This window comes from Lasioglossum baleicum, chromosome 18 (assembly GCF_051020765.1).
Source record: "Lasioglossum baleicum chromosome 18, iyLasBale1, whole genome shotgun sequence".
NCBI classification, from domain to species: Eukaryota; Metazoa; Arthropoda; class Insecta; order Hymenoptera; family Halictidae; genus Lasioglossum; species Lasioglossum baleicum.
In genome coordinates this window covers 2,754,304-2,779,412 of record NC_134946.1, presented here as the reverse complement: position 1 = coordinate 2,779,412, position 25,109 = coordinate 2,754,304, and the positions used below count along the sequence as shown (strand labels likewise).

General features: G+C 39.4%; 1 protein-coding gene across 3 annotated transcripts in view; it reads left to right on the top strand.

Moving 5' to 3' along the window:
* Kon (chondroitin sulfate proteoglycan 4-like protein) overlaps positions 1-24,947 on the top strand; it is a 322,078-nt gene extending 297,131 nt beyond the window's left edge. For 2 of the 3 annotated variants that reach the window (XM_076443111.1, XM_076443112.1), the window contains exons 9-12: positions 1,536-1,737; positions 3,132-5,870; positions 8,453-8,859; positions 14,984-24,943. In XM_076443111.1, coding sequence (XP_076299226.1) covers positions 1,536-1,737; positions 3,132-5,870; positions 8,453-8,859; positions 14,984-16,960 — 5,325 coding nt within the window. In that variant the 3' untranslated portion in view covers positions 16,961-24,943. Of the gene's footprint in view, positions 1-1,535; positions 1,738-3,131; positions 5,871-8,452; positions 8,860-14,983 lie in introns of all 3 variants that reach the window. The other variant, XM_076443113.1, reaches the window with a different exon arrangement.
* Positions 24,948-25,109: the final 162 nt, after the last annotated feature.

Below are 25,109 nucleotides of genomic sequence, written 5' to 3'. Positions count from 1 at the left end.
CTTTAATTGTGTGTAGAATGGTCTTATCGCTAGGACGCATCGTTTCCGAGATATCCGCGCTCAAAGTTCATTAATTGTGAAAAAGAAGTACCGTATTGTACTAGCTAACTCTTCAGGACAATTAGTGAACTTTCAGCGCGGATATCTCGGAAGCTATGCGAGATAGTAAAAAACTGAATCTAATCAATCTTGTGGCACATTTTGTTAGCTGTAATTGTGTGTAGAATGGTCTTATCGCTAGGACGCATAGTTTCCGAGATATCCGCGCTCAAAGTTCAGTAATTGTGAAAAAGAAGTGCCGTATTGTACTAGCTAACTCTTCAGCACAATTAGTGAACTTTCAGCGCGGATATCTCGGAAGCTATGCGAGATAGCAAAAAACTGAATCTAATCAATCTTGTGGCACATTTTGTTAGCTTTAATTGTGTGTAGAATGGTCTTATCGCTAGGACGCATCGTTTCCGAGATATCCGCGCTCAAAGTTCATTAATTGTGAAAAAGAAGTACCGTATTGTACTAGCTAACTCTTCAGGACAATTAGTGAACTTTCAGCGCGGATATCTCGGAAGCTATGCGAGATAGTAAAAAACTGAATCTAATCAATCTTGTGGCACATTTTGTTAGCTTTAATTGTGTGTAGAATGGTCTTATCGCTAGGACGCATAGTTTCCGAGATATCCGCGCTCAAAGTTCAGTAATTGTGAAAAAGAAGTGCCGTATTGTACTAGCTAACTCTTCAGCACAATTAGTGAACTTTCAGCGCGGATATCTCGGAAGCTATGCGAGATAGCAAAAAACTGAATCTAATCAATCTTGTGGCACATTTTGTTAGCTTTAATTGTGTATAGAATGGTCTTATCGCTAGGACGCATAGTTTCCGAGATATCCGCGCTCAAAGTTCAGTAATTGTGAAAAAGAAGTGCTGTATTGTACTAGCTAACTCTTCAGCACAATTAGTGAACTTTCAGCGCGGATATCTCGGAAGCTATGCGAGATAGCAAAAAACTGAATCTAATCAATCTTGTGGCACATTTTGTCACCTTTAATTTGGTATAGAACGGTCTTATCGCTAGGACTTATTGTTTCCGAGATATCCGCGCTCAAAATTCACTATTTTTATTATTTGACTAGCTAACTCTTCAGCACAATTAGTGAACTTTGAGCGCGGATGTCTCGGAAGCTATGCGAGATAGCGAAAAACTGAATCTAATCAATCTTGTGGCACATTTTGTCACCTTTAATTTGGTATAGAACGGTCTTATCGCTAGGATGCATAGTTTCCGAGATATAAGCGAAAAACCGAAAAAGGGGACCTTCTACGTGCGCCCGGCACTTTTAGTTTGTGTACCTGCTAACTAGTCCAAACAAACACCCAAAGTTAAAAATTGTGTTCCTACCATTTCCCTCTACAACTTTTCGTTGACTGGATTATAGAGCATTCAGTGGCTATGGTAGGCCTAAGGGATCTCGTGCAGATCGATCGCAAGCCAGACGCGTTACAATGAGTATAAACTACAGTGTTTAATCGCTCTTAGGGGACAAGGAAGATCCTGACGAAAGAACTGGTCTGGGCGATCGACGCCGACACGCCGTCGGATATGCTGGTCTACACTATTCTGCGTACCGATGCTGACGCCGGCTACGTCGAGAGAGTGACTTACCCCTCGCGACCCATTGACACGTTCACTCAGGCCGAATTGATGCAAGGATTAATTGCATACGTACACCGGGGAAATGGTAACGTTATCATCTCATTCATAGCCACATAATTCGCCAGCTTTTCATGTTAGAAACAACCGCGTCGAACCAATTTTGCTTGCTTTCGACGGAGACATCATTCGACGTCTAAACCGCAAACCCTTATACAAATCCAAGTTTCTGGGAGCAAATTGGTGACAAACTAGAACTAAATTGAAGCATGATGCTTTTAAAAACGTCCAGTTTACGAAGGAAAATATTATCCCTATCACACAAGACTGTTTTAACTCGAATGCTAAAGATTTCTTTCGACCTAGAATGTCTCCATTCTATTCTATTGTTACGTTCTATGTATAAGGTGGACGTATTATAGATTGTATAGTTTAATAGAAATTTAATTTAAATGATTAGAATAGAGATACAACGCAATTTTTTAACCTCCCTGCATTCACCGGCTTCGGTTCGGGGGTAATTGAGGATTTCTTACTATTCTATGTGATTTTGATCATGGAATTGTAATGTAGAAATCGAAGTTCGGTAATTTCTTGAATAAATGATTTGATATTTTATTTGTTTGAATAGCGATAAACAAAAGTATATTTTAAACTCCAAATTTCGGATACATAATATTTCTCGATATGTTATTATAATTTGTTGGTAATTACCACTAACGTAGACTTCTTCCTTATCAATTAAAACAATCTTCTTGTTGATGGGGGCTGGTGCGTTGCCTTTTCCTTCTAATATGAAGAACCTCAGCCTCACCACACACACAAACACAATAAACTGACAAGTTAATATGTTCTTGATTAACTGTTGACTGTTTACTGAGCTCCTAATGAGGAGCCAAGCCTTTTATAGATTGATCAATCCTTTGTTCTTATTTGTCATAAGGTGGTTACTTCATCACCAATTCCTCTTAATCGCTTTCTTCTCTGTCACTCTCTTCTATTGTATTTTTCATCCTCCTCTTGGCTAGATCATATTACTCTGCGCATCTCCTAGATCGATTTCTTCTTAGTTGCTTTCTTCTCAGTTTTCAGTGATAGACAGCCTTCAGCGGATATTCGCTCACGATTTATATTTGAAAATGACTGAATCATTTAATTAAATAAATTTCGCTACGCATTTATTTCGTTCAATAAGATTCAAATGCAAAATGAGATTTCCTAATTCTATCGCACGCAATGTGGTATAATATACGATAGTTCGATATTGATTATCAACAATAATATTTAATATTTAGTTTCTCGTACAACATTATTAGATTAAGCATAGAAAGAAATTCACAAAGGTATATGTTATACATCATTGATTGTATCAATTATTAACGATGACTCAACCACCGGACGTGACACTATTCTATTCTAGCGATTAAAAATTTGTTGGACAGCGTAATTCACGGGGTTGGCTTTCCGATTGTTCTCCCTTAGCGAAACCGAACGCGAAGCTGGATCTCCAGGTGAGTGACGGGATCGAGAGCAGCAAGCCGGCGAGCCTGAGGGTGGCTGCTCATCCGTTGGAGATCAAACTGATGCACAACACTGGTCTGGTCGTGGTGCATCGATCGTTCTCGTACCTGACCCCAGCGAACCTTTCCTTCACCACGAACTCGGACGACGACACCATAGATATCCGCTACGACATCGTCTCGCCGCCACAGTTCGGCACGATCCAGAAGCTGGAAGACGTCTCCATATCCCGACAGCGTTTCGACGTATCCTGGACGAACGTCAACCACTTCACGAGCAGGGACGTGGAGCTGCAGACGGTGAGGTACCTCCACAACGAGGGCAGTCCGAACCAGGATGAGTTCAAGTTCCAGGCCAGCGTGAGGGAGGTCCGAGCGCAGCACACCTACGACTTCCGGATCACGTTCATCGATCTGGAACTGAAAGAGGCGAAGCGGGTGCCGATAAACTTCACGAACGTGGCCGAGGTGTTCGTCAGCGGACAGAACCTGAGGTACCAGACGAATCCGTTGGTGACTTCGTCCGGGAAGATCACGTTCACCGTCGCGAAGCCACCAAGGTTCGGTAGCTTGTTCCTCTCGAGTCGGAAGCTGGAGGTCGGGGACACGTTCAGCCAGGAGGACATCGACTCCGCTCGACTGGCCTATCGTCTCTTCAAGCGAGCCCACTCGACGATCCTCGACGAAGTCGGGTTCAAGGTGAGCGCGCCGCAGTGCATCGACCTGCACGCCAGCCTGAAGCTCCGGCACTACCTCAGCCAGAGCATGAAGCCGTTGGACAGCGTGGAGACGCTGCGCGTGGATGAGGGCTCGCGAGTCACCGTCCGAATCTATAAAATCAACCCGAAGGATTACGGGGTCTCCTCGCTAACCTACAACGTGACCGCGCCTCCCCGCCACGGGTGGCTCACCGTCGTCAACAACTCCAGATCCCATCCGAGGAACAACACCCTCTACTTCACGTCCGAGGAGCTCGCTCTTCAGAGGGTCTACTACGTTCACGACGACTCCGAGACGCGGGAGGACTCGTTGCAGTTCGTGGCGATCGCCGCGGACTCCGTGGACTTCATGTACGTCGGCATGTTCCGCGTCGAGGTCGCCATGAAGAATGACAACGCGCCCGAACGATCCGTTAACAAAGTGTTCCACGTTGTGTCGAAAGGCGAGCGGCTCATCACGAGCAAGGACTTGGCGTACGTGGACAGGGACGTCGACACGAAGCCCCGCGAGCTGATCTACACCCGCAGAGACACGGGGAGGAGCGGGATCGTCCGCGTGTCGAGTCCCTCGGTGCAGGTGTACGAGTTCAACCAGCAGGACATCAACGACGGGCAGATCCTGTTCAGGCATCAGGGCGAGGATCACGGGAGGTTCGAGTTCAGCGTCACCGACGGACACTTCTATACACCTGGGGTTCTCGAGATTCAGGCTAGCCCGCCGTACGTGAGGCTTAGAGAGAGCAACGGGTCCGTGGTGCAATTCAACAGGTCGGCGGCCCTGCGGCCGAACGAGCTGGACATCGAGACGAACGTGTACACGTCGGAGAAGGAGATCAAGTACCTGGTGCTGGAGAAGCCGAAGCACGGGGTGCTGTTGAAACACAACAGGGAGGCGCAATCGTTCACCGAGGAGGATCTACGATACGGTATAGTGTCGTACAGACACCTGGGTGGCTCGCTGACCAAGGATGACTTCAGGTTCAAGGTTTCGACGAAGGGAGCGGAGACGGAGGGGGTGTTCCCGGTGAAGATCTACCCAGAGAGCTACTGGCAGCCGCTGATCGTGCAGAGCAATAAAACAGTGTTCGTGGAGGAAGCAACCAGTGTGCTGTTGAACCGCAAGAGCCTGGAGGTGATGCATCCGAAGATACCGGCGTCCGAGATCGTCTATTTCCTGAAGGAATGGCCGCAGAACGGCTACCTCGAGCTGCAGATCCACGACGAGCACACCGAGGAAGCTCGCGAGGATTACATCGGGAACGCGGTGAAGAGCTTCGATCAGAGACTCGTCAACGAGGGCAGGGTGTTTTACGTGCAGTCTGTGATCAATCAAACCAACGACAGGTTCGTCGTCGACGCCACCAACGGGATCACGTGGCTGCACGACCTCAGCGTGAACTTCGTCATCGTCCCGGAGAAGCTGTACGTCGAGGCGAAGAGTCTCGTCGTGGTCGAAGGAAAGAGCACGGTCCTCGACGAGAAGAGCTTCGTTATACTGACGCCTTATTACGCCGGCAAGGTGACCGATTATCGAGTCACCGAGAAACCCAGACACGGGACCGTCCTAGACGCGACCAAGAACACGCAGGTGAAGAAGTTCTCGCAGAAACATCTGACCGCCGGCACGATTTTGTACAAACACAACGGCGACGAGACCTTCAAGGACTCGTTCAAGATGGTCCTTGTTGCGGGGGACAAGACCAGCGAGCCGTTCGACGTTTGGATCACCGTGCAACCCGTCAACGACGAGCTCCCGATGCTGGTTAATAAAACTAAGCTGTATGTTTGGCAAGGTGGCTCCATCTCGGTGACGTCGACCAGCTTGGCAGCGATCGACAACGACACCGCGGCAAGAGATTTGACGTTCAACATCACCGGTGTTAGGAACGGCTTCATTTCTTTGAAGACGAACCCAATGGTGGACATCTACAACTTCACGCAGGCACAGGTTGACCAAAGGATGGTCCTTTTCACGCATACAAGTATGACAAGATATATTACTATACCTTTGATTAACACTTTACCTACCGGAAGCCTATTAATAGGGTCTTCAATAATTGTGCTGTACCAAAAGAAAGCATAGAAATTTTCTATTATATTGCAATCTTAAATGAAACTATTGATGTTATTAAGGGTGACTTGTTAATTCATAATGAAAATTGCTGTTACTATTGAAGGTTCCATTAAAAAGTGGATAGCCATGTACCATAGATTCTTCAAAATTATGCAATAACCACCGATCGGTAATGTGTTAACACTCGCATGGCCATCGGTAAAAATGTTACACGAACAGTAGGGCTTCTTAAGTACAAACATTTATTTACTAATATTTACATTAAAATGATTATGTAATTTATTTATTTTTTAATATACAGGGTGAGAGTCCGAAGAAACAGAACACTTAAATATCTCCGTTACTTTGCGTTGTACAAAAAAACTTGTTAGGACAAAGTTACACTGATTGAAGGGCCACATGTGAAGTGCAAGGGAAAAAAATTTCGAGGTCATTTTTTTATGAGATTCCAAGGTTATTGATGTTTTTTTTAATGGAATGAGATATTTTTTAATACATCATCGATGCAGCTGGACTTCCGTTATAAAAAAGTACTAACCTATGTATGTCGAAAAGTTAGTAGTTCAGGAGATATTTTAATCGAAATAACACTAAAACACCATTATAGTTAGTACTAATGTAAGACGTTACACAAGTAAGTAAACGCTAATATCAATTTCAATTTCAAGTTCAATTTCAATATCAACTCTTCAACTTCAATTTTTCGATTTCAACTTCAATTTCTATTCTTCCATTTCAACTTCAATTTCTACTCTTCCATTTCAACTTCAATTTTTCAATTTCAATTCGTTAATTCCAACTCTTCAATTTCAATTTCAACATCAATTTCAAAATCAACTCTTCAACTTCCACTTCAATTTCAATTTCAACTCGTCAATTTCAACTCAGTAATTTCAATTTTTCAATTTCAACGTCAATTTTTCAATTTCAACGTCAATTTTTCAATTTCAACTTCAATTTTTCAACTTGAATTCGTTATTTCAACTCTTCGATTTCAATTTCAAAATCAATTTTTCCATTTCAACTTCAATTTCAGTATCAACCCTTCAACTTCATTTTAAACTTCAATTTTTTCATTTCAACTTTAATTTCAACTTCAATTTTTCAATTTCAACTTGAATTCTTCAACATCAATTCGTTAATTTCAATTTCAAAATCAATTTTTCCATTTTAACTTCAATTTCAATATCAATTCTTCAACTTCATTTTAAACTTCAATTTTTCCATTTCAACTTTAAATTCGACTTCAACTTTAATTTCAACTTCAACTTTAACTCTCCCATTTCAACTTCAATTTCAATATCAACCCTTCAACATCAATTTCAATAATTCAGCTTCAATTTCTCAACCTCAATTTTTCTATTTCAATGTCACCCCTTCAACTTCAACTTCAACTCTTCAATTTCAATTTCAACATCAAATTTTCCATTTCAACTTCAATTTCAATATCAACTTTTCCACTTCATTTTCAACTTCAATTTTTCCATTTCAACTTCAATTTTAAATCTCGCATTTCAACTTCAGTTTCAACTCTTCCATTTCAACTTCAATTTCTACTGTTCCATTTCAACTTCAATTTTACGATTTCACTTCGTTAAAATTGAAATTGACATTGAAAAATTGAAGTTGAAATCGAAGTTGAAGAGTTTAAATTGAAAAATTTAAGTTGAAATTGGAAAATTGACGTTGAAATTAACGAAGTGAAATTGAAAAATTGAAGTTGAAATGGAAGAGTTGAAATTGAAGTTGAAATTAAAGTTGAAATGGAAAAATTTAAGTTGGAATGGAAGAGTAGAAATTGTAGTTGAAATGCAAGAGTAGAAATTGAAGTTGAAATGGAAGAATTGAAATTGAAGTTGAAATTAAAGTTGAAATTGAAGTTGAAATTAAAGTTGAAATTGAAAAATTGAAGTTGAAAATGAAGTTGTAGAATTGAAATTGAAGTTGAAATTGAAAAATTGACATTGAAATTGAAATTGTTGTTAGCGTTTACTTACTTGTGTAACGTCTTAGTACGACAGTAATGGCGTTTTAGAGTTATTTAAATTGAAATATCTCCTGAACTACTAACTTTTCGACATACATGGGTCAGTACTTTTTTATAACGAATGTCCAGCTGCATCGAGTGATGTATTAAAAAATACCTCATTCCGTTTAAAAATATATCGATGACCTTGAAATCTCATAAAAAAATGACGTCGAAAATTTTTTCCCTTACACGGTTACATGTGGCCCTTCAAACAGTGTAATTTGTCCTAAGAAGTTTTTTCGTACAACGAAAAGCAACGGATATATTTAGGTGTTCTGTTTCTTCGGACTCACCCTGTATACTAAAGTACACTATTGTTAAAAAGTGAACAAAACTGTTATGTCTGGGTATAAAAAAAACCCCCCGCTGAAAGTCATGCGAGTCTCAATACGAAAATAAATCGAAACCTCCATAATCGTTTATCTCTTCGTCATTCGTGTACAAGGTAACGTTTTTTCCAGACGGATCCGACGCTGAGTTCAACTTCGTCCTGTCGGACGGCGTGCATGCATCCGAATCCTACAACGTGATGGTCGCTGCGAAGCCGGTTCGGTTGTCCGTCGAGCGAAATTTGGCGCTGAACGTATTTCCCCTAACCAGGAAACTGATATCAGAAAAGCTGTTGTTGACGAGATGCTCGGACGAAACTCGGGAGATAATGTACACGGTGCGAGACGGGCCTCGTCTGGGCAAGATCATCATGGAGACGAGCGAGGGGGTATGGTTGAACGTCGATCGGTTCACACAGATGGACGTTAATAACAGTAAAGTGTTTTACGAGCACACCAAACAATTTATGGACCTCACCGCCAACGACTCATTCGTGTTCGACACGGAGGCGCACTTTGCGGAATCCTTAACCAATCAGGTGAGTTTGCCAATAAAACACGGACTTTTTATCACGAGTAGATTCAAGTACTATTTTAAAAACACAGTTACACAAAACACAAAATACAGGTTCCAATTTAAAAATTCAAAGTTGACCTTCATAGACCTCAACAAGGTCAGCGCAAGGTCAAACAAATGACAGCTTCATTTATCCCCCGTAAAACCATACAGCTTTTATCTAAAACATGTTTTCATATCATTCCTATTTTTCGAGATAGACTCCTCAAAAGAATTAAGGGATCATTTGTGCGAACCCGAAAAATTGGTCCCACTTTACGTGATCATAACTCCGCCGAAAATTGCCGTATCGATATCGTTGAACAATGGTTTGAAAGCCTGAAACCTCTAGTTTCAGATGCTCTGTTTCAAATTGTTGCTACGTTGGTTTTTTACAAAGTTATAACGAGATGAAGACAACATTGACGGTTAACAAAAACTTTTTGCAACTTTGGAACATCACACGGGGAGCAACAAATTTTTTTGATAAATCGCGTTAATATCATTTGGAAGGGCTATCTTTCCTGTGTACATTGTGTGGTTGTTGAATATTGTGCGATTTTTTTTATTCGAGTTATTCAACGTTGAAGTAAATATGGGCTTTTTAACTTTAACTGGATCCAGAAAGCGAAAAAATTATCGTAGAATCTTGTGCGAAACAGTAAGAGAAAGAGCGTTTCTTTCTCTACAAGACACTCCTTTCGTTTTTTCAATTTCATTAACATTTTGATGTACCAGATGTTTCTGAAAATATGCTTAGAAAATGCACAATTTCCATTTTTCCTTTAACTCGCTATATTTCGGCGAGAAATGATCGTAATATCGTGATCCGAACGTCAGATTGAAACAGAAATTCTGCCGATTCGATTGAGTACCCCATGAACTCGCTGCGACAATTTTTTACCTATAGCAGCTGTGTTTGAACATCTCTGAATACGCTACCGTCGCGCGTCGCGCCGCTGCGCCCCACAGGACCAAACTCGATTCAAAATCGAAGAACTTAAGATAGAAATGAGCTAGAGCGATGAAATTTTTTTTAAATTAAAGCTGAAACATTGCAGAATATGGGAAAAATAGGGTGATTACGGTAAGAACGTTTTTTAACGTTGAGAAAATTTGTTAAACTTTCACAATTTCGAGAAAGTTGTGGTTTTTCCAATACCAAGCGCGGAAAAGAATTTTTTTTGGACATGCTATACTTCATTTCCCGTATATTTTTTCACGCTGATTTCAAATCTGGTCTCAAAATTTTTCTACGACCTCAGGATATTGCAAAATCGATTTCTTGAAATTCTACATGTTTAACGAATTTTCTCAAGATTAAAAACCGTTCGTACAGTAACCTCAATATTTTTCCCATATTCTGCAAAGTTTCAGGTTTAATTTAAAAAAAATTTCATCACTCTACCTCATTTCTATCGAAAGTTCTTTGATTTTGTCTCCGATTTGGACGAAAGGTCCCACTGTGCGGCGCACAGTGGTCTAAACGGGCCATTTAGCTGGTCAAAACCCAAAAAATGGAAATCCCGCAGAAAATTTCTCGCTTCGGTAAGTGAGTTTTTCCCTTTTTATCACCCCATAATAAAATATACCCCCACGAACAACTCATTTTTCAACTTCTTATTTCTTCATCGTCGTTCGACACCTGACTATTCATTAGTATATCTCGTTGTGAACATCTAGTAGTGGAAATATTTGTGGAATTTTTCATTCTATGATGGATACCAGTATGAACCAAAAGGACAAAACTCAAATAAAACTTCAATATATTGTTTATTTGCTTAAAAATGAAAGTATACTTCAAACGTATATAGCATTCAAACTTTGACAGTCTCACAAAAAAAAACCTGTAAAAACCTTTAGGATGGAACATGTTGGAACATCTTTATAGAAGTCTAGAGTGTCCGAAAAAATCAATTTTATTAGCACGAACTTGCACCTTTGAATTTGAGACAGTTTTTAGTAATTCAATGTCGATATATTTCGAATCATCTCTATGATTCTCTTCTACGTAAGCCACAAATGACAAAAAGATATCGAAACATGATTGGAGTAAAAATGATATCGTATTTTTGGGCCCCTAAAATTTATGCAAACAATTTTGAAAATTTATAATTTTTTTTAAATTTTGAAAATGATTTGTTTTAGGAAATTTTTGTATAAATTTGTCGGCCTAGAAATACGATGTAACTTTTATTTGAATCCGTTTTTGCTATCTTTTGTCGTTTGTGATTCATAAGCACTTACATAAAACGGTCGGTTCGGAAGTTTTTCGGTGGAAATGCCCAATTCTCACCACGATGTTTTGAACATTTCGGATAATCTGGCAAGAAAATCTTTCAAACAAAAGTTAATCGATACTCGGTCATCTATAAATCCCAATAAAAAAATATAATTATGTTAATTTTTATTACATATTGTTGTAGCTGCTGTCAAGACGAATCCAATGACCTACTTAACTACGGCTTTAAGTCTTAAAATAATGGTAGAATAATTTTGTCCAGCTAAATGGCCCGTTTAGACCACTGTGCGCCGCGCCGCCACAGTGGTTCCAAATCCCCAAAAGCTGGCCAAAACCCCTAAACGTACTTCAATTTTTCCAAAAATTGGTATCCCATGGTTTTCGGGTCCGCTAATTACAAATCTGGACTCAAAATTCGAAAAAACAAAATGGCGGATCCAATATGGCGAACGCATACGTTAAAAAATTGTTAGTTCTGTTCAAAAATTAGTATACTATGGTTTTCGGGTCCGCTAATTACAAATCTGGACTCAAAATTCGAAAAAACAAAATGGCGGATCCAATATGGCAAACGCATACGTTAAAAAATTGTTAGTTCTGTTCAAAAATTAGTACACTATGGTTTTCGGGTCCGCTGATTACAAATCTGGACTCAAAATTCGAAAAAACAAAATGGCGGATCCAATATGGCGAACGCATACGTTAAAAAATTGTTAGTTCTGTTCAAAAATTAGTATACTATGGTTTTCGGGTCCGCTAATTACAAATCTGGACTCAAAATTCGAAAAAACAAAATGGCGGATCCAATATGGCGAACGCATACGTTAAAAAATTGTTAGTTCTGTTCAAAAATTAGTACACTATGGTTTTCGGGTCCGCTGATTACAAATCTGGACTCAAAATTCGAAGAAACAAAATGGGGGATCCAATATGGCGAACGCATACGTTAAAAAATTGTTAGTTCTGTTCAAAAATTAGTATACTATGGTTTTCGGGTCCGCTGATTACAAATCTGGACTCAAAATTCGAAAAAACAAAATGGCGGATCCAATATGGCGAACGCATATGTTAAAAAATTGTTAGTTCTGTTTAAAAATTAGTATACTATGGTTTTCGGGTCCGCTGAGTACAAATCTGGACTCAAAATTCGAAGAAACAAAATGGCGGATCCAATATGGCGAACGCATACGTTAAAAAATTGTTAGTTCTGTTCAAAAATTAGTATACTATGGTTTTCGGGTCCGCTGATTACAAATCTGGACTCAAAATTCGAAAAAACAAAATGGCGGATCCAATATGGCGAACGCATATGTTAAAAAATTGTTAGTTCTGTTTAAAAATTAGTATACTATGGTTTTCGGGTCCGCTGAGTACAAATCTGGACTCAAAATTCGAAGAAACAAAATGGCGGATCCAATATGGCGAACGCATACGTTAAAAAATTGTTACTTCTGTTCAAAAATTGGCATTCCGAGGTGTATCGTACGTATTGCGACCACAAAGCACAAGAAGATGCTCGGAAACTCATTTGGGTTGCATACGATAATGCTTCATCTGAAAAATTTGCCCGAATATCTGCTGTCTTTCTTCGCTTTGATCTTTCGCTGGAGGTTTCAAATTCTAAAGAAGGACGGCCAATGATGTTCGCATGATTGTCGCTGTCTGCAGGTATACGGAATGCAACAGATACATTAAGCCACGTAGCAAACTTTCTAAAAAAGAAATCTTCCGTTCTCTTTACACTTTGCCATTTTGTCTTAATTTTAGAAATTAAAATCCCTAATGCGGTCTTTGTTTCATGATTTACATCAATTAATTTCCCGTGCTGTTCGCATATCTGAATCTGAAGGTGTTCAGATGTTATAGTAATATCACTATTCAAATAACACTTAATTATTTGAAAAATCTGTTTTCTCGTCAATCGGATTTCGCTATCACGAGACCCTGAAAGTAAATAATAGAAATCAATATCTGAAACATTTTGTCTAAGAATTAATTAAAAAGTTAATTAATTACTTCTATAAATTAATTTACTTAGACCTGTCTGTCCCTTAAAGGTCGCTTCCTCTCTAGCTCTCTTATTAAAACGTTTATATCTCGGTAACAAATTAACGCAAAATAATGTTATTATATTGTTTTGAAATTGTCTGAATGTCAGCTATAAGAATATATGAAAAAAATAACATTTTTTTTCAAAAATTGACCCGTGACCTTCGCAAGACGTTTCAAGGTCACTAATAAGTCAAACACATACCATCGTCAAATGTGTTCCTTCAGACCGTAAAATTTTTATTTGAAACATTTTTTAGTATCATTCATACTTTCCGAGATATTTTGGTGAAAGCTAATAAAATGCTTACACTGAGTTAAATAAAATGGTGGTACGTGAGAAATGGCAGTTCTCGGCAGTTAAGATTTTAGATTTTGCAAGATAATAGTATAATCTAAGACCCTATGTAAGTTATTTGCTGGAGGTGTGTGGAGGTTTTAACTTATCACTACATCTTTAAAATGTATGCGTCAAATTTTACGTTCCCCTTCCGTGTAACTTTTAACCGGTTAACATTAACAATTCAGCACTAAAAACGATTGAACTTACCTCCACAAACTGTATCCATTATGTAGTATAAAAATCAGTAGCTTCCAATATAACTTATACACTTTGCACTTATATTTCGTACGTACGCTCACGCGCGTGAAAAATGCCTGTTTAACGAAAGCGAAGTTTCGACTACGACTGCAACTCAGGTAAAAAAATGCAAGCATTTTCCCGTTTACCCCACTACGGAGTCACTATTAGAGTACCCATCCCAATGGGTAAAAACGTCCTAGCTCATAATTCATTTTTGGAGTTTTGGCCAGCTTTTGGGGATTTGGAACCACTGTGCGCCGCTGCGAACCACAGCCAAATTTTTTTAAAATTAAAGCTGAAACTTTGCAGAATATGAGAAAAATAGGGACATTATGGTACGAACGTTTTCTAACGTTTAGAAAATTCGTTAAACTTGTAGAATTTCAAGAAAATGTGGTTACTCCAGTACAACGCGCGGAATAAATTTTTTTTTTTAAATAAAAAAATTGTCGCAGCGAGTTCATGAGGTACTCAATCGAGAATCGGCAGAATCTCTGCTTCAATCTGACGTTCGGATCATGGTATTACGATCATTCCTCGCCGAGATATAGCGAGTTAAAGGAAAAATGGAAATTGTGCATTTTTAAAGCATATTTTAAGAAACACCTGGTACATCGAAATGTCAATGAAATTGAAAAAACAAAAGGAGTGCCTTGAAGAGAAGGAAACGCTCTTTCCATTGCTGTTTTGCACAAGGTCCTACGATAATTTTTTCGCCTTCTGGAGGCAGTTGAAGTTAAAAAGTCCATATTTACTTGAACGTTGAATAACTCGATTTAAAAAAATCGCACAATATCCAACAACCACACAATTTACACAGGAAAGATATCCCTTCCAAATGATATTAATGCGATTTATCAAAAAAATTTGTTGCTCCCCGTGTGATGTTCCAAAGTTGTACAAAATTTTTGTTAACCGTCAATGTTGTCTTCATCTCGCTATAACTTTGTAAAAAACCAACATAGCAACAATTTGAAACAGAGCATCTGAAACTAGAGGTTTCAGGCTTTCAAACCATTGTTCAACGATATCGATACGGCAACTTTCGGCGGAGTTATGATCACGTAAAATGGGACCAATTTTTCGGGTTCGCACAAGTGATCCCTTAATTCTTTTGAGTGTATTTCCCTTTGTGAAATTCAAGGGGTAGTACAGCTGTTTCGAACTAAAGATGTGCAATCTGCTTATAAATGATCCGGTAGCAATGTCACATTGTTCCGTTCTCCGTTGCAGGTATTCCAAATAGACATCTCCGTGTCCAGCGGCGGGTTGGACAGGTACATCACCGCGAAGAACGTGTGGGTGGAGGAGGGTAGTTCCGCCCAGGTGATAATGAACATCACAGGGATCGTGTCGTTCCTCGAGACCCACGCGGGGATCTCGAACCCGGTGGTGCTTTCTAGGCTGGTGAATCAGCCGAGCCATGGCCACGTGATGATCATGCCAGACTTGAACGTGACCACGTTCACCCAGCCGCAGATCGAGAGCGGGAAAATCGCCTACTACCACGACCACTCGGACACGTTGGAGGATCGCATCAATTTCTCCTTGTACTTGACGCCCGGTCACATCCTCCTCTGCAACACCAGCATCCCGGTGACCATCGGGCCGGTGAACGACGAGCCGTTCAAGCTGATCACCAACGCGCCGTCCATCAAGGTAGTTCAAAACCAGAACCAGACGATAACCAGGGAAAACCTGCTGACGATCGACCCGGACACACCTCCGGAAGAAATTGTGTACGACGTGATCACAGCGCCGACTTACGGCCGGTTGTTGTTGCTGCCGTTCAACGAGAACATCTCCGAGGTGCGGCAGGTGAACAAGTTCACGCAGCACGACGTGGACTCCAGCCGGCTGGTGTACGAGCACAACGGAACGCTCCAGGCAGCTTCGTTCTACTTCCGAGTGTGGGACGGCCGCTTCACCCACAAGTACGACGTGTTCAACGTCTACGTTCTCCCCATCCGATTGAACGTGACCGTCACCGGGCCTGTGAACCTTCAGCAAGGCTCCAATGTCGCGCTCATCTCCGAAAGCAACGTGAAACTGGACACGAACGCGCGGCAGGACCTGATCGTCTACGAGGTCACCAGCAAACCCAAGTACGGGGTCCTCTACGTCAGGGACGGCGCTGCTGCCAGCTTCAAGCAGACGGACCTGCTCTCGAAGAGCGTGGTGTTCATGCAGACGGACATGACGGTGTCCAACGACAGTCTGGTATTGTCCGCGCGACTGAGTGGCTTCGAGCAGAAGCAGATCAAGATCGAGATCAGAGTGGCGCCCCTGATGATCATGAACCCCATGGTCGCGCTAGCCGGAGAGAAGACTCGGCTCACGTTGCAGTACATGGACGCCACTCCTCTCGCGAAGCTGACGAGCAGCAACCCGGTCTACACGGTGATAAAGAAGCCGAAGTTTGGCAAGATAAAGAGGATCATCAGAAGCTCGTCGTCCTCCGGCGAGAAGCGAGGGATTCGGGAGAAAGAGGTTGCGAAGTTCTCTCACCAGGAGGTGGTTTCCGGTGTGATCTACCTGGTGTGCAGGAAGATTCCTACTTTGGAGTACGACGGGGTGTTGGACAGTTTCGCATTCGTTCTGGCAGCCTCGATCTTTCAGCCGGCAGTCGGGGAGTTCGAGTTCCGCGTGAAACTGGACATGGACGAGTACAATATTACTATGGGAGGACCCATGGACCCTGTGGGGCACGAGGGGGAAATGGCGATCGCGCCAAACATGAGCAACGACTACTTGCTCATCCTAGGCATGCTTCTGGGCGTGTTTCTTCTGGGCGTGGTGGTGATCGTCACCATCCGGTGCAGGCACAACAGATACAAGCACGCCGAGGAGGAGAAACCGGAAACGACGCCGGCGGTGGGCGTCATGCCTCTTCCAAGGCCGCCGGACCATCTGATGCCCACCACGCCGCATTTGAAGCGTTTCACGAACGACCACAACAGCGTGGCTGCTAGCACACCGTTGCCGGTGTTGCCCACCATGACCTCCACGCTACCTCCGTGCAAAGTCATACCTCTCGGCCCGCTGGAGAGCATCACAGGCTCCGAGGTCGACGTCTCCGCCAGGTACCCCTACGGCGTCGCGGACGGCGACGAATGGAGCAGCTTCGACACGTCAGACCTCCCCTGCCCATCGGCCACCACTCAGAGGACCAACAACCCGTTGCTGAGAAGAAACCAGTACTGGGTCTAGCAAAAGGAGGGCTGTTCGCGGATCACGCGAACCAGGCCGTAACACTTCCTCCGTTCTACGAAAGACTGTGTGCTTTTCTTACAAACTGCTCGAGAACTACTCGTCGATTATCATGGTCTTAATGTGCCTAAAGAGATGTGACTCTGCGGATGTGGGGGCATGCACCGGAAGCCTCGATTTTATAACAATACCGTGGCGGGAACATCCGCGAGATACTGTGTACAGTTTCCGCAAGAAAGTCTAAAGAGGGGACCTCGCGTATCGAGAACGCCGGATCGCAACGAGTTTTTGTGTGAACGTAGCTTAGGCAACCTCGTGAAGTATTCAATTGGTTTTACACGCCAACAAGAACCCGTTTTCGAGAACATCGATTTTGAAAGGCGCGGTGTGCGTTATATTACATGAGTGAAAACCTCTTGTCACAGCGGTCGGTGGCCAAGCGGGTTCAGCGAATGTATACTACGAGATTGGTCGGGGTTTGTGTCCCGTGTCGGCACTTTTTATAAATATTTTCTTTTTTGCTTTCCTTTTTATTTTTCTACGTGCTCTTCAATTTTCAAATTTCAGTTTCAACATCAATTTCAGCTCTTCTATTTCAACTTCAATTTTTCAATTTCGACCTCAATTACAACTTCAATTTTTCAAATTTCAACTTCAAATGTCCATTTCAACTTCAATTTCAACTTCATCTTAAACTTACATTTCAACTCTTCTGTATCAACTTCAATTATTCAATTTCGACCACAAATTCAACTCTTCAATTTTCGAATTTCAATTTCCATTTCAACTTCAACTTCAATTTTTCAATTTCAAATCTTCAATGTTTCAAATTTCGATTTCAACATCAATTTCAAGTTCAATTTCTACTCTTGTATTTCAACATCAACTCTTCAATTTCAACTTCGACTTCAATTTCCATTTCAACTCCAATTCCAACTTCAATTTGCATTTCAACTTCAATTTCCATTTGAACTTCTTCGATTTCAACTTCAACTCGTCAATTTCAAATATTCAATTTCAACTTCAATTTTTCAATTTCAACTCTTCAATTTTTCAAATTTCGATTTCAACATCAATTTCAAGTTCAATTTCTACTTCAACTCTTCAATTTCAACTTCGACTTCAATTTCCATTTCCACTTCAATTTCAACTCTTCGATCTCAACATCAATTTTTCAAATTTTTCAAAGTTAACCTAGCTTTATCAGAAGAACGCAAGTGGAATTGACGTAAAAAGTGTAATAAAAATAACAATTGCAATTAAATCAGTATAAAAATAAAAAAATTGGAGTTGATATTGAAGAGTTGAAATCGACGAGTTGAAGTTGAAGTGAAGAGGCGAAATGGAAACTGAAGTCGAAGATAAAATTGAAAAATTGAAGTTATAAAATGGAAATTGAAGTTGAAATCGAAGAGTTAAAATTGAATTGAAATTTGAAAAATTGAAGTCGCAATCGAAGAGTTGAAATTGAAGTTGAAATGGAAATTTGAAGAGTTGAAATTGAAGTTGAAATGGAAATTTGAAGAGTTGAAATTGAAGTTGAAATGGAAATTTAAGTCAAAGTTGAAATTGAAGAGTTGAAGTTGAAATAGAAGAGTAGAAATTGAACTCTTAAATTGATGTTGAAATCGAAATTTGAAAAACCGGACATTTGAAATTGAAAAATTGACGTTGAAATTGACGAGTTAAAGGTGAAATCGAAGTTGAAATGGAAATTGAAGTCGAAGTTGAAATGGATATTGAAGACGAAGTTGAAATGGATATTGAAGACGAAGTTGAAATTGAAAAATTGAAGTTGAAATCGAAGAGTTGAAATTGATGTTGAAATTGAAATTTGAAAAATTGAAGAGCACGTAAAAAAATAAAAAAGAAAGTAAAAAAAAATATTTATAAAAACTGCCAACACGGGACACGAACCCCGACCAATCTCGTGGTAGACATTCGCTCAACCCGCTCGGCCACCGACCGCTGTGACAAGAGGTATTTACTCATGGAATATAACGCACATGTCGCATTTCAAAATCGATTTTCTCGAAAACGGGTTCACGTTGGCGGCTAAAACCAATTGGACAGTTCATGAGGGTGCGTAAGCTATGTCCACACAAAAATCGTTGCGATCCGGCGTTCTCGATACGCGAGGTCTCCTCGTAAGCTTCCCGTCATCACAGTCAATAATCGTTTCATTCGATGCATCCTTTTCTGTCGTCGATGGCAACCGAACTATTCGGGTGATTCGTTCCAACGCTCCACCCTGTATAAATAAAGTTATTCCTCTTCGGTACACAGAATGGAGAAAACGCAAAATGAACGAAAACTCGTACCACTTATGGCTGTGGGTTCTCATGACGGGAGGGGTAGGACCGGAGTTTCCGTCGACCTTCTCGGTTCTTTCTTTCGTTTCTGTACAAAAGAAGAATCTGTCGGGAACGATAAATATACGTACCCCAAGTATGTAGCAGTATCTCGTGTAGTACTGTAGCTTCCCCGTGATGCGGAGGGGATTATAATTGGAGCAAAATGGTTTCTTCCTCGGTGTCCTTCAGCGGAAAAATTGTTTTGGTCCGACTATAGGCTCGCGAAGCAAGTATACAGAACTACTAAGTCAGTCGCTATTATGGATCGAATGTGCCTAAGAAATTACCAAGTCTTGTAAGAATACCTTTTCGTCAGGGCAACACCTCGCCGCTGTACTTCTTCTTGGTTCGGTGTCGTATTCGAAATATCCTCTGTCCGGACACGATCGTTTCCGGTGCTCGTTCCGGGCCGGAACAACGTCAATCAGAATATTTCTATTCCTTCGGTGTTCCACGGTATATGGTACTTCTCTTCTCTTGATGGGAGATCGCTGAAAACGAGAGCCAACGTTTACAGGTGCGCCGAGTAACGGAAATATTCCGGCGACGATTCCATATACTAACCGTTTTGTTTCTCGAAACGCCAAATTAGTGTCGGACAATGTGTTCCCCAGATAGCACACGACGCCTTAAAGACGGCCATTTTACGTCTATTTTAAGTCTGAATGTCTTACGTCCGAAAAAGACGTCTTTAAAACGTCTTTAAGACCATAAACAGCTTGGTTTTTATATATTATATAATCTAGCAGTAACTGTTAGCATTGGTATTATTCTTGTATCAATTTCAATTTCAATACCAATTCGAATCTCAATTTTAATTTCAGTTCCAATTTCAATTCCAATTCCAATTCCAATCCCAATTTTAAATCCAATTTCAATTCCAATTTCAATTTCAATTCCAATTCCAATTCCAATCCCAATTTTAAATCCAATTTCATTTCCAATTTCAATTCCAATTTCATTTCCAATTTCAATTCTAATTTCAATTCCAATTTCAATTCCCATTTCAATTCCAATTTCAATTCTAATTTCAATTCCAATTCCAATTCTAATTTCAATTCCAATTCCAATCTCAATTTCAATTCCAATTCCAATTCCAATTCCAATTCCAATACCTATTTCAATTCCAATTCCAATCCCAATTTTAAATCCAATTTCAATCTCAATTCCAATTTCAATTTCAATTCTAATATCAATTCCAATTTTAATTTTTATTGTGACTTTAATTGTAATTGCAATTTTAATTTCTATTATTTCATTGTGATTTTAATTGCAAGTGTTAATTTTATTACACTTTCTATGTCAATTCCACATGCGTTATTCTGATAAATCTATTTTTAACTTTAAACTCATTTTTGTCGAAATCCTATTTTACTCTTCCCTTCTTTTAATTTATATAACATTTATGGACATTTAAGACTTCTTACGGACATTTTAAAGGCCTCCCGAATGTCCTACGAACATCTTCCAAACGTCATCCGGACGTCAAACAGAGTCAATCAGGCGTCTTTAAGACGTACCGTTTTCTAACACAAGACGTTCAGAAGACGGAGACGGTCGGAAGACGTTCGTAGGACATTCGGGACATCTTCAAGATGTCTGAATGAACTGTCAACGTCTCAAAGACGTCTTTGAGACGTCTTTGTGCTATCTGGGTTCAGTCATTATTTATTAATAAAATCGATGAACTATCCAATTGTCTGATTAATAAGCTCGAAAGGAGAGTATAAAATTAATTTCTCGAATAGACTTTAATTCCTTTAGTCCTGTGAATTTGTTTTTATACGCGCCGAGATTTTATACGCCGCACCGGCTGGAAGAGATATGAATACTTCCGTTACTCGGTATAGCTCGATGTCGGGAGCGTTTGTACAGAGTATCGAGCGCAGAAACATTATACATAATTACCTAACGTTTATAAAATGAGAAAAAGAGAGGTGACTGCAAGGTGGAGTGCATGTTTGAGATTTATATACACCTCCGGAAGAAATGTATAGAAATTATAAAGCGACTTTTGTAATGGCGTAAACGCGCGCGTTAGACGCGCACCGTACGATAGGAACACTACGAGTTTTGCACATATCTTTTTACACGTTTCCCACGTATTTCTACTGACCCGCGTCGTACACTCCTCTTTCAATAATTCCCGTTTGCGTTTCGACGAGCCTTCCCGTTCCGCGATCCTTATCCGTCGAGCGGAATAAAAATAATCTACGACGAAATCTTCATTCGCGACTTCTGGCGAACGTGAGTTGCAGGGAAGAGAAAAAGATGGCGTCACTTCTCTAAGCGAATTTTTAACCTGTTCAACTGCCGAACGCGAATTGTCAATTTGCATTTAACTGTGAACTTTATTTATTGTTTCGAAAACGTTTGTAGTATTTAATTCTACGATTATATTGCAGGTTTCGCACTTCAAATTCGCCCTTTTCAACCTTCAACAAATAAAGTACTTTTAAGTAAGTTCTCGTAAAAAAAAGATCAAATCAAATGTAAATTAATTGTTAAGGAATTGAAAATTTTACCTATTGCAAAGAAATGTACATGAAATACTTATTTAAAAGCCATTACTAGACTGTAGATAGCACACGACGTCTTAAAGACGTCCATTTTACGTTTATTTTAGGTCTGAAAGTCTTACGTCCAAAAAGACGTTTTTAAGACGTCTTTAAGACCATAAACTGTGTGGTTTTTATATATAGCCATAATCTAGCAGTAAGTATTATTTGCATTGGTATTATTTGTTCGTGTTCTTGCTTCAATTTCAATTTTTATTTTTATTGTGATTTTAATTGTAATTGTAATTTTCATTATTTTTATTCTGATTTTAATTGCAATTGTTATTTTTATTACACTTTTTAACACGCGTTCTTTTAATAAAGCTATTTATTGGTTTAACTTTAAACTCGTTTTTGTCAAAATCTATTTTCACTCTTCCCTTCTTTTAATTTAATTAACATTTGTGGACCTTCAAAACTTCTTAGGGATGTCTTAAAGATCTCTCGAATGTCCTACGGACGTCTCCTGAACGTCTTTTAGACGTCAAACAGAAGTTTTAAAGACGTCTTTGAGACGTACAGTTTTCTAACACAAGACGTTCGGAAGTCGTTTGTAGGACATTCACGACATCTTTAAGACGTCTGAATGTCCAACTTTAAGACGTCTTCGTGCCATCTAGGGAGTAAAATAAAAATTAATTTCATCCCTTAATGATTAATTTGTTGCATTAAAAACAACATTACAATATTCCTAAATTTTTCTCATCTTTTACGATTTTATATTTCAAATAGCTAATTTCTTCAGAAATGCATAAAAGTCCGCAATCTAGTAATTACGTAATAAAGTATATTCACTCTGTAGCCATTTTCTGATTAATCAATTTTAAAACTGGAACTACTATACATACAGTGACTCGAATTAATATTCGGACACTCTAAAACAGACGATAACTTTTTTAATATTGTACTACACGATTTGAACTTTTTTGGGAAGCTAGAGCAATTAGTTTACTACAGGATGTGAAAAGAAATTTTTTCCAAAATTGCAATTGGTCGGAATTGTAGAGAAGATACTGAAAGTTGCATTTTACAACTTTTTTCTGTGGGCCTATATTGAACATTTAAAAAATACGTTATATGCTTTAGGGTTGCCAGATCTTCTACATATATTTGATACGAGTCTTCTATATTTGAACTTTGAACTTGATCTCCTATATCATATTTGAATTGAAAGGTTTAAAAAAAAAAAGAAAAAAAAGGGAAAGGTTTAAAATGTGCTGTGTTACCTCTTTTACTTGAACTCCTATATTTTGAGCCTATCTCGTATATGTATACATAATTGCAGTTTTCACTACTTCTTGTATATTTGGATAAAACATTTCTGGCAACCCTGTATGTCTTATGTTTTCCTCGCAGTAATGATACCGTTCGCTTGTGTCTATAAATAAATAACTAAATAACTATACCTAATACAAAATAACCTAAATAACTAAATGATTTATCTCGAATATTCTTAATGAGTGAAATTGAATTGCAAAATGTTGATATTTGCAACAGTTGGAAATTGATTTGCAGGAGGGTGAATTTGGAGTGCAAAACCTATACACGATACTATTTCTATTACTTCCCAAATATATCAATATAGTACACAAATAGCACTGAGACATCTCGAAGACATCTGCAAGACGCCTCCCGCAATGTCTTGTGTTACAAAACGGTACGTCTTTTAGGCGTCTTATACGACATGTCCGAAAAGACGTCTGCAAGACGTCTTATGTCAGACGTAAAACCGACGTGTCCGAAAGTCGTCTTTAAGACGTCTTATTTCAGATCTAAAAAAGACGTGTCCGAAAAGACGTCTTATTTTCCGACGTAAAACCGACGTATCCGAAAAGACGTCTTAAAGACGTTTTATTTCACACGTGAAAACGACGTATCCAAATAGACGTCTTAAAGACGTCTTTTGGGACGTAAGACGTTCAGACCTAAAAACGACGTAAAACAGACGTCTATGAGGCGTCGGGTGCTATCTGGGTAAAACAATACAGTGATCAGAGCGTTTAGTATTAAAAAGAAATAGACAGCCGTTTAACAGGTTGAAGTTTAACAATTCGATGACGCGCAACAAGTATCTTTGGCTTTCTAAACACGATCCCGGCGACGAACGTGACCGTTCTATGTTTGAATATTTAACGGTTATACCGGTTCAAAACGCATTATTATTCAAAATCATCCATTACCCAATGGCAAACTATGCAAGTGGTAGGGGTAACTGTAAATTCTTGCTTTCCTGCGTCCTTTTCGAATCGGATCATCTTATTCTAAACAGATCGTGGGCCAATTTTTCAAGATCTTGAAACAATTCGTAACTAATTAGTCTTCTTTCGACAGTAGCTCTTTTCTTTGTCACGTATTTTCACCCGTCGATCGGACAACGGTTTGCTCGGTTTCTATTCAGTATTACATTCAACTTTCGATACGCTCAATCGATCGACACCATCGACTCGATAACGACGTGTTCATTATTCACGCGCTCGTCGATTTTTCAACGGATATTACACGTCTTCTGGACCTGCGCAAACTCACAGTGACCTTAATTAACGACGACTTCTTTACACCCTAGGGAACTGTAATTAAGGAAATGCTCTAACGTCGATGTTAATATAGTGATAATAATAATAGTAAAGATTACTATAATAAATATATATAAATATTATATATATATATATAGATATTATGTATATATATATAAATTTTATATATATACAAATATTATAAATATATATATATACATAAATATATGAAATACGTACACTCCTACATAGAAGACACTGTTTCACGAATTCATAGCATATGCATTAATATAATAGTTCCGATCATACGAGAATCGAAGAGAGACAAGGTTTTGTCAGAACATCCATTGTTGATTAATGAATATGCTAGAAACCGAACAGTTAGGCTTTTTTACCATCCCCGAAAAATGAACCGATCCGAGTGCCAAACTTCTATATTGTGTAATATATAGTTATACATATACATAGGATTGTATTTTCCCTGCCGACTGAACGCATTACTCTTGTAATTCAAATAAACTGAATGTGCGATGTTATTTAAACGAGACGTGTCACGTTCCTTTTTATTGTAGTTTCCTTGTTCATTCGACTTTGTTTACTAATAACGTTCGTTTAACTCTAACCGTACTAACGACCGGTCAAATGACCGCTTATTCACATTGTTTATTTTTTAATTATTGAAATTATATATAAAGATGCTTCCATTAGAAATTATTCAATAAAT